Source organism: Dendrobates tinctorius, unplaced genomic scaffold (genome assembly GCF_039654945.1).
Source record: "Dendrobates tinctorius isolate UK_male_01 unplaced genomic scaffold, ASM3965494v1 ptg000079l, whole genome shotgun sequence".
NCBI classification, from domain to species: Eukaryota; Metazoa; Chordata; class Amphibia; order Anura; family Dendrobatidae; genus Dendrobates; species Dendrobates tinctorius.
This window is the reverse complement of record NW_027361747.1, coordinates 12,138,000-12,153,502: the sequence shown is the minus strand read 5'-3', so window position 1 is coordinate 12,153,502 and position 15,503 is coordinate 12,138,000. Positions and strand designations below refer to the sequence as shown.

The 15,503-nt window shown below is 44.9% G+C and overlaps 1 protein-coding gene across 2 annotated transcripts in view; it reads right to left on the bottom strand.

Annotated features, from left to right (window-relative positions):
- Positions 1–5,906: 5,906 nt before the first annotated feature.
- LOC141096754 (uncharacterized) overlaps positions 5,907–15,503 on the bottom strand; it is a 243,079-nt gene continuing 233,482 nt past the window's right edge. For both annotated transcript variants that reach the window (XM_073583525.1, XM_073583526.1), the window contains exon 11: positions 5,907–6,049. In XM_073583525.1, coding sequence (XP_073439626.1) covers positions 6,008–6,049 — 42 coding nt within the window. In that variant the 3' untranslated portion in view covers positions 5,907–6,007. The remainder of the gene's footprint in view (positions 6,050–15,503) is intronic.

The window sequence follows — 15,503 nt, the reverse complement described above, 5'->3', positions numbered from 1 at the left end:
GTGTATGGAAACTTCTGGTTTCAACTGTATAGTATGATGGCCCCACTGCCCTGTATATATAGTATAAAGGTCCCCACTGCACCAAATAAATAGTTTGCTGGCCCCAGTTGCCCCCGTGTATATAGAAGGATGACCCAAGTTCCCTCATATATAAAGTATGATGGTCCCACAGCCCCATATATATATATAGTGTGAAGGCACCAGTTCTCCCCATATATATAGTAAGATATCCCCAGCTCACCCCATATATATGATGACCCCAGTTCCCTCATATATATATAGTAGAATGGGTCCAGTTCCCCCATGTATATAATAAGGTGGCCCCAGTTCACTCATATATACAGTATGGTGGCCCTTCAGCCCGTTCATATATACAGTATGATGGCCGCAGTTTCCCCCCCATATATACAGTATGATGGCCGCAGTTTCCCTCCCATATACACAGTATAATGGCTGCAGTTTTTCCTCATATATATAGTAGGATGGCCGCAGTTTCCCCCCCATATATACAGTAGGATGGCTGCAGTTTCCCCCCCATATATACAGTAGGATGGCCGCAGTTTCCCCCCCATATATACAGTTGGATGGCCTCAGTTTCCCCCCATATATACAGTAGGATGGCCGCAGTTTCCCCCCCATATATACAGTAGGATGGCCGCAGTTTCCCCCCCATATATACAGTAGGATGGCCGCAGTTTCCCCCCATATATGCAGTAGGATGGCCGCAGTTTCCCCCCCATATATACAGTAGGATGGCCGCAGTTTCCCCCCATATATACAGTTGGATGGCCTCAGTTTCCCCCCATATATACAGTAGGATGGCCGCAGTTTCCCCCCCTTATATACAGTAGGATGGCCGCAGTTTCCCCCCCATATATACAGTAGGATGGCCGCAGTTTCCCCCCCATATATACAGTTGGATGGCCACAGTTTCCCCCCATATATATAGTAGGATGGCCGCAGTTTCCCCCCCTGTATATACAGTAGGATGGCCGCAGTTTCCCCCCATATATACAGGATGGCCGCAGTTTTCCCCCATATATACAGTAGTAGAATGGCCGCAGTTTCTCCCCATATATACAGTAGTAGGATGGCCGCAGTTTCCCCCCATATATACAGTAGTAGGATGGCCGCAGTTTCTTCCCATATATACAGTAGTAGGATGGCCGCAGTTTTCCCCTATATATACAGTAGTAGAATGGTCGCAGTTTCTCCCTATATATACAGTAGTGGATGGCCGCAGTTTCCCCCCATATATACAGTAGTAGAATGGCCGCAGTTTCTCCCCATATATACAGTAGTAGGATGGCCGCAGTTTCCCCACATATATACAGTAGTAGAATGGCCGCAGTTTCTCCCCATATATACAGTAGTAGAATGGCCGCAGTTTCTCCCCATATATACAGTAGTAGGATGGCCGCAGTTTCTCCCCATATATACAGTAGTAGGATGGCTGCAGTTTCTCCCCATATATACAGTAGTAAGATGGCCGCAGTTTCCCCCCATATATATAGTAGTAGGATGGCCGCAGTTTCTCCCCATATATACAGTAGTAGAATGGCCGCAGTTTCCCCCATATATACAGTAGTAGAATGGCCGCAGTTTCTCCCCATATATACAGTAGTAGGATGGCTGCAGTTTCTCCCCATATATACAGTAGTAGGATGGCCGCAGTTTCCCCCCATATATATAGTAGTAGGATGGCCGCAGTTTCTCCCCATATATACAGTAGTAGGATGGCTGCAGTTTCTCCCCATATATACAGTAGTAGGATGGCTGCAGTTTCTCCCCCATATAAACAGGATGGCCGCAGTTTCTCCCCATATATACAGTAGTAGGATGGCCGCAGTTTCCCCCCATATATATAGTAGTAGGATGGCCGCAGTTTCTCCCCATATATACAGTAGTAGGATGGCCGCAGTTTCTCCCCATATAAGCAGTAGTAGAATGGCCACAGTTTCTCCCCATATATACAGTAGTAGGATGGCCGCAGTTTCCCCCTATATATACAGTAGTAGAATGGCCGCAGTTTCTCCCCATATATACAGTAGTAGGATGGCCGCAGTTTCTCCCCCATATATACTGGATGGCCTCAGTTTTCTCCCCATATATACAGTAGTAGAATGGCCGCAGTTTCTCCCCATATATACAGGATGGCCGCAGTTTCTCCCCATATATACAGTAGTAGGATGGCTGCAGTTTCTCCCCATATTTATAGTATGATGGCCGCTCATCACATTCATATAAAAATAATAAAGTTTATACTCACCTTCTTCCTGATTCCCAGAACCGCGGCCTCTGTGTCCTCTTCTGGCCTGTAGAGACTAGAGCGGCGCGAGACAATGACGTCATCGCGCCGCCTGTGTGCCCGTCATAGGCGTCTCTTAAGCCGCAGACCGCAACTGTGTGTGTGCAGGGGCTGGATGAGCTCTCCTGCTGAGCGCCGCCGCTGGCGCTGACATTATATCCTTACTGCACGAGTGCGCGGCCGACGGCCGTGTCTGCTGCCGGCCGCATCACATCACAGAACAGCAGACACGGCCGCACGCAGTACACTGTGCAGGGCCATCAGGCGGCCGGCCCTGCACAGATGCTGGGGGAGCGGCCCGGGGGGCATTTGCCTCCCTGCCATCCGGCCCAGCCCGCCCCTGTTCACCATCCAACCTGACAGAACTGGAGAGGATCTGCACGGAAGAATGGCAGAGGAACCCCAAACCTAGGTGTGAAAAACTTGTTGCATCATTCCCAAGAAGACTCATGGATGCACTACCTCAAAAGGGTGCTTCTATTCAATACTGAGCAAAGGGTCTGAATACTTATGACCATGTGATATTTCAGTTTTCTTTTTAATAAGTTTGCAAAAATTTCTATATTTCTGTTTTTTTCCAGTCCAGATGGGGTGCAAAGTGTACATTAATGAGAAAAAAAAAATAATTTTTTTTTAATTAATCAAATGGCTGCAATGAAACAAAGAGTGAAAAATTTAAAGGGGTCTGAACACTTTCTGTACACACTGTATCTTTAAGTTTCTTTTTGGCACCTTACCCCATCTAGTATTACACAATTTCTGGTCTTTTAACAAAATAATCTGTATATAAGCCTGACCCAAGACTTCAGGTATATGGCTATATTCAGCATTCATTTTGTATTACATGGATCCTGAATATAGGACTTATAGCACATTTCTAGTGGGAGAAAAGCCTTTAAGAGCAGAAATAACACAGGACATAACATGGTATTACATTGAGCCTACACACATTGGCAAAAGTATTTACATTCAAAAGACATTACGATGCTTTTGGTTCTGGTGATCAGACCTATGGAAGGGCCAAGTTTACCATCTGATCTACAGGCACAGATTGATTTTTCATATGTCACTGAAGAATGATGTGCCAAATTTATTAAGAGATGCACACTTCCTAATAAATTTGGTGCATTTTTGAGCTGTCCATGTGCCAGAAATTTAAATATACAAAAGCTCTAAGCTGTTACATTTTGTACTTCAAAGAACACCATTTTTTTGGCATACATTATAGTAAATTTGCTCCTTGGTGGTCGGCTATGTACGGTACACTTTTGCTAAGACCCACCAACTTTCTTGGAATTTGTTTGGGCCAGCACAAAAGGGTGAAACATCATCTCCCGTGTGAAATAACGGGGTTCTTGCAGTGACGTAATCGATGTTATCCAGGACCACAAGAGTGAGATAACAGAGGTTGGTCACGGTCATTTCTCACAGGCCTAATGTCATCGCAATGATGTGGGGTGCCCCCTATTTTTTTTAACCAGCCAAGAAAAAGCAGCCAGCATTGAGCTGTTGTTATTATTCAGGTAAGGGGGTGAATGTCCATAAAGGTTCCCAGCCTATTAATAACAGCTCACAGCAGTCTATATAGCCTTTACTGGTTATTAAAAAAGGGGTCTCCCGATTTGCATCTCCCATGGATATCAAATTAAGTTCTACTATTTGATATTCTAAGTTTCCATTTCTATAAGACCTCATTCAGATGTCCGTGTTGCAAGTACATGTTCTTACATAGTTACATCACATGTCTGGATTTTTTAACAGATCATTTAACCATGCAAAAAGTTTTGCCTGCAGCATAGATGAAAAGTACTAATACAAGTCTATGGTCACACTCATCTTCAGTATTTGGTCAGAATTATACATCAGTATTTAGAAGCCAAAGCCTGGAGTGGGTGAAAAATACAGAGCTGATGCACGTGTCTCTATTATACTTTTCCTCTGATTGCTCCATTTCTGGTTTTGGCTTCCAAATACCGATGTAAAATACTGATCAAATACTGAACATGTGAATGTGGCCTATGGGTCATGAACAACACTGATAGCACATTGACCAAATACTGATGACAACAATACCAAATTTTTTGCATATGTTAAAAACACTGATTGAGCACTAAAAGGTATCATTCAGATGTCCGATTTTCATATACAAGTCCTGTGTTTTTCATGGATAGTGTCATGATCCAAGGTGGATCTGACAAGTAAATGGACAAAGTCAACTTTTTTTCCTTTGGCTTGTTGCCAAAGTGGGTTGATTGCCCCCGATGGCCATTAGAATTATTACACGTGGTGTTGTTCATTCTAAGTTGCCCCGGTGGTGGTGAGCGGTAGTGCACTTTAGTTTCTTTGGTTTAATGTGCACTTAATTACAAATCAGGTGTGAGACTCTATAAAAGAGTTCAGGTGTGTTTGTTCACTGTTGGTGATATTGTGAGTTAGTCATTCTCAAGGAAGCCTGGGTGAAAGAAGGAGCTGAATGAGAGTCCTGGGCAGCCCAGCCAGAGGGGCTGAGTCAGCTATGGAGTCTGCATGGAGGGCTGGCATGGGGGGTGTCGTCGCAGTTTGTGGTGTCAGCAGGAGGTGCTTGCATGGCTTGGTGGAGTGGCGACGATAGTGAGAGTTGCACTCAGCATGCTGGACTTGGTTGCTGAAAACTGGACTCAAGCATGCTGGACTTTTTGGCAGAAGCTGGACTCATCTTTGGGACACTGCTTACTGGGCAGCTGCAACTGGTGGTGGACTCTGCTCCAAGGCTGCACTATGGTGATGGATCCGGTTATGGTGATGGATCCGGGTGGAGGAGAAGATGCACGCTGGTGGTGGGCTCTGTTGCTAGGAGCGTAAGCAACAGAGCAAAGCTAAGTGGTGTTCCCCCTGTATTGTCATTTTCCCTTGTGTGTGTTTAGTGCAGTGGTGGGATTACTTTCCGCTCCGACCAATTCCCTAGTGAGGGTTTAGGTGCAGGGCGAGCTATGGTTTTTAGGTTCCTGTGCGTCGCCCGATGCGGAACCGGCATTGGGAACATTAGGAGTGCAGGGACTCTGGCTCAGGGGAGTGCAGGAGTTCTCCACGTCCCTATTCCCTATCGCAGGGCCCACCATTGTTAATGTTACCCAGGTTCCCCTTTATTATTTAAATTCGCCTTACTGGAGGCAGGGTTTCCAGACTATTGTATAAATACGTGTAATACCTAAATTCGCCAGTTGGAGGCGGTGTATCCAGCTGCACGTGTTATTTAAATTCACCCCACTGGAGGCGGTGTATCTAGGGTCACGTGTGTCATATGGGTTCGCCTTGCGGTACTCGCTGCGTCCAGACACACGTGACCGTGACAGATAGCACACATACCTAATCTATGGGGACATTCTCATGTCTGTTGTTTTTCAGAGGTCAAGAGGTCCAAGGAAAATCACAATGACATTTCTGATTTTAATCTGAGGATCGGCTCAAAATTGGTAATGCATGTCATTGAGTCCGAGAAAAAAATCGAACTACATTGGGATGTCATCTGATTTTCATGGACTGTCAGAATGGAGAAGGTAGGGAAATTTTATTTTTTAATTTCTCCACGTACGAGAAAAATGGATGAGGTGTGAATGAGGCCTTTTAAGGAGTATTTAATTCACTTGTTTCTTGTTCATGTGACATCATTTGGCCATGAAAACTGCGAAAAAACAAGCCTCATGTAAATACTGTACATTTTTAGAAATTTAAAGGATTTGTGCTCTTGAAGTATTCTTGAACCTAAAAGAAAAAGGACATATATAAATAAGTAAAAATATATCACTGGTTCCCAACCACAAGCAGTAAGACATTAGCACCAAAGACAAAAGAGCTATATCAGCAGTCAAAATAACAACAGGTCCAAAGGTAATACACACAACCACTTATCAAGTGAACATTTTTATGAAGGTGACAAACATTTTAGTTCCAAATCAAACAAGAAAAGTAAAAGAAAACCCAAAACACTATTTATTCTATATATAATAACATGTATTTATAGGGCAACAATTACCATAGTGTAGCCAATGAATTCACAATAGGGATGTTGTAATTGTACATTTTAATCATTGGTTTTTAGATGTAAAACAACGGGGTGAAATCTCAGCTGATTCTCATTTTAAAAACGGAGACTTTTTGTTCCATTTAGAAAATAAGTAATTTATATGAAGACAGAAGCTACAGGATAGCAATGAACTGGTAACATTTGCTGTCTTTTTAATTCACAGATTTAATTATAGAGCATGGAAGTTGGCACTATCAGCTAGCTCCTCTTGTCACTGGGACACAGATGCAACTTTTCTTAATAGCATATCATAATATTATACATTTAAAAGAACCGTACTTCCTCTCATCATTTATTAATACAGTAGTTTATAAAGTATGGACATTTAACCCCTTTCTGACATCGGATGTAACGATCCACCCATGTGACCTGGGTCTATCTGACCAAGTACGGATCATTACGTCATCGCGATCGACCGCGCACACAGGGGATGCGTGGGTGATCGCAGCCTGGTGTCAGCTGATTCTGACAGCTGACATCCGGCACTAAGAGCCAAGAGCAGTCACAGACCCCTCCTGGCACTTTAACCCCCAAAATGCTGCGATAAAACACTATCGCATCATTCTGGAAGCCGGCAGAGAGCTGACAGACCCTCTGCCTTTGAATCGGAGACCCTGCGGCGTGACGCGGGGTCCCGATCATTGTCATGACAACATCCAGGTCACCAGAGCTAGAAAACTTGCTGGGGTCTATATGACTTTTTGATCACTCTTTGCAGAAGAGATTGTGCCACTTAATGGAGCTATGTCACTGGCAGAGACTAACTGTGAAATGTAACTGGCTAAACAGCAGCAAATAGAGCTAGCTAAACTCGTGAGCTTGTTCCATAATGCCACATTCAACATAGTACAGGCTGTTAGGAAGGGGTTAACTAAAAAGGTTCGTACATGGCATGCTTTACAGCTGTGACCATGAAGTCTATAAAGTGCTCTTCTAAGGGTAATAATGGATATGCCAAAATAAGTCTGAAGATTCTCATTAAATAAGATAGAGGATATAGTTGCTAATTCTTGGATGAGAAATTGTAACCAGAATTGGGGACATTATACCAGGGAGGGGCCTAGGAAGGGGGACATTCTTATAGGATGGGTCCCAGAATGGGGATTGTTATTACTGAAAGGGCCCAGGATGGGGGACATTATTCCTGGAAGGGGCCAGGATGGGACATTAGTACTGGAAGTTGCTCAGGATGGAGGACTTTATTATAGGAAGGAGCCCAGGATGGGGGACGCTATGAAATGAAGGGTCCAGGTCAAGGAACATTATGACATGATGGGGAACATTACACCAGGGAGGGGCACAGGCTGGTGGACATTATACCAGGAAAGGGCCCAATATGGGGGGACATTGTTATAGCTTGGGGCCAAGGATGGAGGGCATGGGGGGCTTTATTACTGGAAAGTGCCATGATCGGGGGACATTATTACTGGAAGAGACCCAAGATGGGGGACATTATTTCTGGAAGGGGTCCAGGATGGGGAATGTTATTACAAGAAGGGGCTAGGCTGGGGAAAATTATTCCGGGAAAGAGCTAGGTCGGGGGACATTATAAGATGGGGGATGAACACCCATGTCTTTACAGGATGTAGAATGCTACAAGGGCCTATATATCTGACCAATATGCACGTGGGGGGCCCAGATCCAAACTTTGCATTGGGGCCCATAGGACTCTATTTACACCACTGCATACAGTTATACGTTAGATACTTTTTTAACTACAACCTATCAGTGATCTCAGGGCCAGACTGGGACAAAAAAGCAGCCCTGCCACACAGACTCTACCAGCCCACAAATTATAACACTCCTCACCCCGATCAGTGAATTTTTGCTATACTTTGTCATCCCCTCATCACTCTCCTAAAAGGAGATATTTGAAGACCCACATGTGAATGGCGCCACAGTGCGTATGATCGACCACAGCTGCATTTACATGGTGCTCTACAGAGTTCCGATTTTCAGGATCATGAAGGTCCAGGCAGTCGGATCTCCAGGAATTGGAAAGTTATCCCCTCTCCAGAGGACAGCGGATTACTTGGGATAATCCATTTAAACAACTTTTCCAATATTTTATTTTTATTTGGCCATAGTAATATTAAAAATACTAAACTGATATTGACCCTCGCAAAGTCCAATGTCGACAGGAGAAGTGGTACTGTGCAGTTCATACAGGGCCGGCTCCCGGTTTTTGTGGGCCCCGGGTGAAAGTCTCAGAGGGCCTCTTTAACACGTACCACAATTCATAATGCACAGATACAGCAAAGAAATATAAGTATGCAGTGCCAAAGATTTCACTTCTTACATTACATGACTGATATCTATTGTACATTCTACAATAGGTCAGAAACCAGACAGTATTGTCCTCCATACACTATTATGTGCATCACATAGTCCTCCATACAGAATAACATGCCCCATATATTGCCCCATACAGTATAATGAGCTCCATATATTGCTCCATACAGTATTATGGGCACCACATAGTCCTCCATACAGGATTATGGGCACCACATAGTCCTCCATACAGAATAACATGCCCCATATATTGCTCCATACAGTATAATGAGCCCCATATATTGATCCAGACAGTATAATGAGCTCCATATATTGCTCCATACAGTATAATGAGCTCCATATATTGCTCCATACAGAATGAGCCCCATATATTGCTCCATACAGTATAATGAGCTCCATATATTGCTCCATACAGTGTAATGAGCTCCATATATTGCTCCATACAGTATAGTGAGCTCCATATATTGCTCCATACAGTATTATGGGCACCACATAGTCCTCCATACAGTATTATGGGCACCACATAGTCCTCCATACAGAATAACATGCCCCATATATTGCTCAATACAGTATAATGAGCCCTATGTATTGCTCCATACAGTATAATGAGCTCCATATATTGCTCCATACAGTATAATGAGCTCCATATATTGCTCCATACAGAATAATGAGCCCCATATATTGCTCCATACAGTATAATGAGCCCCATATAATGCTCCATACAGAATAATGAGCCCCATATAATGCTCCATACAGAATAATGAGCCCCGTATAATGCTCCATACAGAATGAGCCCCATATAATGCTCCATTCAGAAAAATGAGCCCCATATAATGCTCCATACAGAATAATGAGCCCCATAAATTGCTACATTCAGAATAATGAGCCCCATGTATTGCTCCATACACTTTAATGAGCCGCATATAATGCTCCATACAGAATAATGAGCCCCATATAATGCTCCATTCAGAAAAGGGAGCCCCATATAATGCTCCATACACTATTATGGGTACCGCATAGTGCTCCATACAGTATACTGAGCCCCATAAATTGCTTCATACAGCATTATGGGTACCATATAGTGCTCCGTACAGAATAATTGGCCACATATAATGCTCCATACAGAATAATGAGCCCCATATATTGCTCCATTCAGAATAATGAGCCCCCATATATTGCTCCATACACTGTAATGAGCCCTATATAGTGCTCCATATAGAATAATGAGCCCCATATATTGCTCCATACAGAATAATGAGCCCCGTATAATGCTCCATACAGAATAATGAGCCCGTATAATGCTCCATACAGAATAATGAGCCCCATATATTGCTCCATTCAGAAAAATGAGCCCCATATAATGCTCCATACAGAATAATGAGCCCCATATAATGCTCCATACAGAATAATGAGCCCCGTATAATGCTCCATACAGAATGAACCCCATATAATGCTCCATTCAGAAAAATGAGCCCCATATAATGCTCCATACAGAATAATGAGCCCCATGTATTGCTCCATACACTGTAATGAGCCCCATATAATGCTCCATTCAGAAAAATGAGCCCCATATAATGCTCCATACAGAATAATGAGCCCCATAAATTGCTACATTCAGAATAATGAGCCCCATGCATTGCTCCATACACTTTAATGAGCCCCATATAATGCTCCATACAGAATAATGAGCCCCATATAATGCTCCATTCAGAAAAGGGAGCCCCATATAATGCTCCATACACTATTATGGGTACCGCATAGTGCTCCATACAGTATACTGAGCCCCATAAATTGCTTCATACAGCATAATGGGTACCATATAGTGCTCCGTACAGAATAATTGGCCACATATAATGCTCCATACAGAATAATGAGCCCCATATATTGCTCCATTCAGAATAATGAGCCCCCATATATTGCTCCATACACTGTAATGAGCCCTATATAGTGCTCCATATAGAATAATGAGCCCCATATATTGCTCCATACAGAATAATGATCCCCGTATAATGCTCCATACAGAATAATGAGCCTGTATAATGCTCCATACAGAATAATGAGCCCCATATATTGCTCCATTCAGAAAAATGAGCCCCATATAATGCTCCATACAGAATAATGAGCCCCATATAATGCTCCATACAGAATAATGAGCCCCGTATAATGCTCCATACAGAATGAACCCCATATAATGCTCCATTCAGAAAAATGAGCCCCATATAATGCTACATACAGAATAATGAGCCCCATAAATTGCTCCATTCAGAATAATGAGCCCCATGTATTGCTCCATACACTGTAATGAGCCCCATATAATGCTCCATACAGAATAATGAGCCCCAAATAATGCTCCATTCAGAAAAGGGAGCCCCATATAATGCTCCATACACTATTATGGGTACCGCATAGTGCTCCATACAGTATACTGAGCCCCATACATTGCTTCATACAGCATTATGGGTACCATATAGTGCTCCATACAGAATAATGGGCCACATAAAATGCTCCATACAGAATAATGAGCCCCATATATTGCAGAATTCAGAATAATGAGCCCCCATATATTGCTCCATACACTGTAATGAGCCCTATATAGTGCTCCATATAGAATAATGAGCCCCATATATTGCTCCATACAGAATAATGAGCCCCGTATAATGCTCCATACAGAATAATGAGCCGCGTATAATGCTCCATACAGAATAATGAGCCCCATATATTGCTTCATACAGCATTATGGGTACCATATAGTGCTCCGTACAGAATAATTGGCCACATATAATGCTCCATACAGAATAATGAGCCCCATATATTGCTCCATTCAGAATAATGAGCCCCCATATATTGCTCCATACACTGTAATGAGCCCTATATAGTGCTCCATATAGAATAATGAGCCCCATATATTGCTCCATACAGAATAATGAGCCCCGTATAATGCTCCATACAGAATAATGAGCCCGTATAATGCTCCATACAGAATAATGAGCCCCATATATTGCTCCATTCAGAAAAATGAGCCCCATATAATGCTCCATACAGAATAATGAGCCCCATATAATGCTCCATACAGAATAATGAGCCCCGTATAATGCTCCATACAGAATGAACCCCATATAATGCTCCATTCAGAAAAATGAGCCCCATATAATGCTCCATACAGAATAATGAGCCCCATGTATTGCTCCATACACTGTAATGAGCCCCATATAATGCTCCATTCAGAAAAATGAGCCCCATATAATGCTCCATACAGAATAATGAGCCCCATAAATTGCTACATTCAGAATAATGAGCCCCATGTATTGCTCCATACACTGTAATGAGCCCCATATAATGCTCCATACAGAATAATGAGCCCCAAATAATACTCCATTCAGAAAAGGGAGCCCCATATAATGCTCCATACACTATTATGGGTACCGCATAGTGCTCCATACAGTATACTGAGCCCCATACATTGCTTCATACAGCATTATGGGTACCATATAGTGCTCCATACAGAATAATGGGCCACATAAAATGCTCCATACAGAATAATGAGCCCCATATATTGCAGAATTCAGAATAATGAGCCCCCATATATTGCTCCATACACTGTAATGAGCCCTATATAGTACTCCATATAGAATAATGAGCCCCATATATTGCTCCATACAGAATAATGAGCCCCGTATAATGCTCCATACAGAATAATGAGCCGCGTATAATGCTCCATACAGAATAATGAGCCCCATATATTGCTCCATTCAGAAAAATGAGCCCCATATAATGCTCCATACAGAATAATGAGCCCCATATAATGCTCCATACAGAATAATGAGCCCCGTATAATGCTCCATACAGAATGAACCCCATATAATGCTCCATTCAGAAAAATGAGCCCCATATAATGCTCCATACAGAATAATGAGCCCCATAAATTGCTCCATTCAGAATAATGAGCCCCATGTATTGCTCCATACACTGTAATGAGCCCCATATAATGCTCCATACAGAATAATGAGCCCCATATAATGCTCCATTCAGAAAAGGGAGCCCCATATAATGCTCCATACACTATTATGGGTACCGCATAGAGCTCCATACAGTATACTGAGCCCCATACATTGCTTCATACAGCATTATGGGTACCATATAATGCTCCATACAGATAATGGGCCACATAAAATGCTCCATACAGAATAATGAGTCCCATATATTGCTCCATTCAGAATAATGAGCCCCCATATATTGCTCCATACAGAATAATGAGCCTCATATAATGCTCCATACAGAATTATGAGCCCCATATAATGCTCCATACAGAATAATGAGCCCCATATATTGCTCCATACACTGTAGTGAGCCCCATATAATGATCCATACAGAATAATTAGCCCCATATAATGCTCCATACAGTATAATGAGCACCATATAATGCTCCATACAGAATAATGATCCTCATATATTGCTCCATGCAGTATAATTAGCCCCATATAATGCTCCAAACAGTATAATGTGCCCCACATAATACTCCATTCTGTAGAATGGGCCCCATATAATGCTCCATATATAATGGGCCCCATATGAGTCTCCATATTATGCTCCAGTGTATGATGGGCCCCAAAAACAAAAACTGAAATCCTGAACTCTCCTCGCTGGCCGCTGCTCTGCTCCGGACCCCTCAATGTCGGTGTCTTCCGGCTCTCTGCACTTTGACTGTTCAGGCAGATGAAACAGCACAGTCAGAAGACACCGCAGCAGAGGAGCGGGAAGAGGTAAGAATCGCAAGTGCCGCAAGTATCAAAAGCCCAGCAGCACCTGTATATACATCACCACACCAGCCCCGCAGCACCTGTATATACATCATCATCCCAGCCAGGACCCTCCAGCCCTTGTATATATATCACATCAGTCATCTCATCAGACCAGGCAGACGGCACCCCCCAGCCCTTGTATATACATCAACATCAGCGCAGGCAGATGGCGGACCACAGCCCGTGTATACATCACATCAGTGCAGGCAGATGGCAGCCCCTCAGCCCCTGTATATACATCATCATCATCAGCGCAGGCAGATGGCCGCCCCCACAGCCCCTGTATATACATCACATCAGCGCAGGAAGAAGGCGACCCCCCCAGTCCCTGTACATACACATCACATCAGTGCAGGCAGATGGTGGCTCCCCCTGCCCCTGTATATACATCACATCAGCGCAGGCAGATGGCGCCCCCCCAGCCCTTGTATATACACATCACATCAGCACAGGCAGATGGAGCCCCCCCAGTCCTGCCCTGTATATACATCCACATCAGTGCAGGCAGATGGTGGCCCACCCAGCCAGCCCCTGTATATACCAGCTCAGGCAGATTGCAGCCCCCCAGCCAGCCCCTGTATATACCAGCTCAGGCAGATGGCGGCCCCCAGCCAGCCCCTGTATATACCAGCTCAGGCAGATTGTGGCCCCCAGCCAGCCCCTGTATATCCCAGCTCAGGCAGATTGCGGCCTCCCAGCCAGCCCCTGTATATCCAGCTCAGGCAGATTGCAGCCCCCCAGTCAGCCCCTGTATATACCAGCTCAGGCAGATTGCGGCCCCCCAGCCAGCCCCTGTATATACCAGCTCAGGCAGATTGCGGCCCCCCAGACACCCCTGTATATTCCAGCTCAGGCAGATTGCGGCCCCCCAGCCAGCCCCTGTATATACCAGCTCAGGCAGATTGCGGCCCCCCCAGCCAGCCCCTGTATATACCAGCTCAGGCAGATGGCGGCCCCCCAGCCAGCCCCTGTATATACCAGCTCAGGCAGATGGCGGCCCACCCAGCCAGCCCCTGTATATACCAGCTCAGGCAGATTGTGGCCCCCCAGCCAGCCCCTGTATATACCCGCTCAGGCATATGGCGGCCCCCCCAGCCAGCCCCTGTATATACCAGCTCAGGCAGAAGGCGGCCCCCCCAGCCAGCCCCTGTATATTCCAGCTCAAGCAGATGGCGGCCCCCCCAGCCAGCCCCTGTATATACCAGCTCAGGCAGATGGCGGCCCCCCCAGGCACCCCTGTTATATACATCACATATCAGCTCAGGCAGATGGCGCCCCCCCAGCCAGAGCCCCTGTATATCAGGCAGATGGCGGCCCCCCTAGCAAGCCCCAGCTCAGGCAGAGATGGCGCCCGCCCTTCCCCCCAGCCCTCTTTATAACAAAACTCACTCCCGCCCCGGCCAACTTACTGGACCTGAAGCCTGAGACAGCGTGCGGGGGTAGGAGTCGCAGCAGCCGCTCCTGGATTCCTGCCTGGATGCCGTCGCCGATGATAGGTCAGTGAGCAGTGCTGGCGCTGCCTGCAGACAACCATTGACAGAAGAGCAGCGGCACAGCACGCTCTCTTTGGCTCCGCCCTCAAAGAACGCGCCGCGACATGCAGCTTCATGTCGCGGCTCATTCTTAACCCCTAGGGTGCCGCCCCAAAATCGCTGCCACTGCAGTGCGCGCACCTTTGAAACAACCGCCGTGCCCGCAAATTTAAAGGGCCAGCGGCGATTAAAAGAGGCCGGTTGCCGCCGCATTAGCCAACGGCCCATAACGGGCTAATAAATAGCGGTCCACCAGGAAAATGCCCGGTTGGGCAGATTACCAATCCGGGCCTGAGTGATCTAGTGCAAGTAAGACCTCGCCCCTACAATCATACTTGTGTTAGGTACTCTATTACCATACCACTTATTTTAAGGTCTGGTATAAAGTTTAGGCCATAAGTATTGCACTGCTACAAGCAATACACTTCCTGTACGAGTACTGTCCTGACTGTAAGGCCTTTATGATAAGAACTGTATTCAGACAATAATTGGAAAAAAAGTAATGCCTT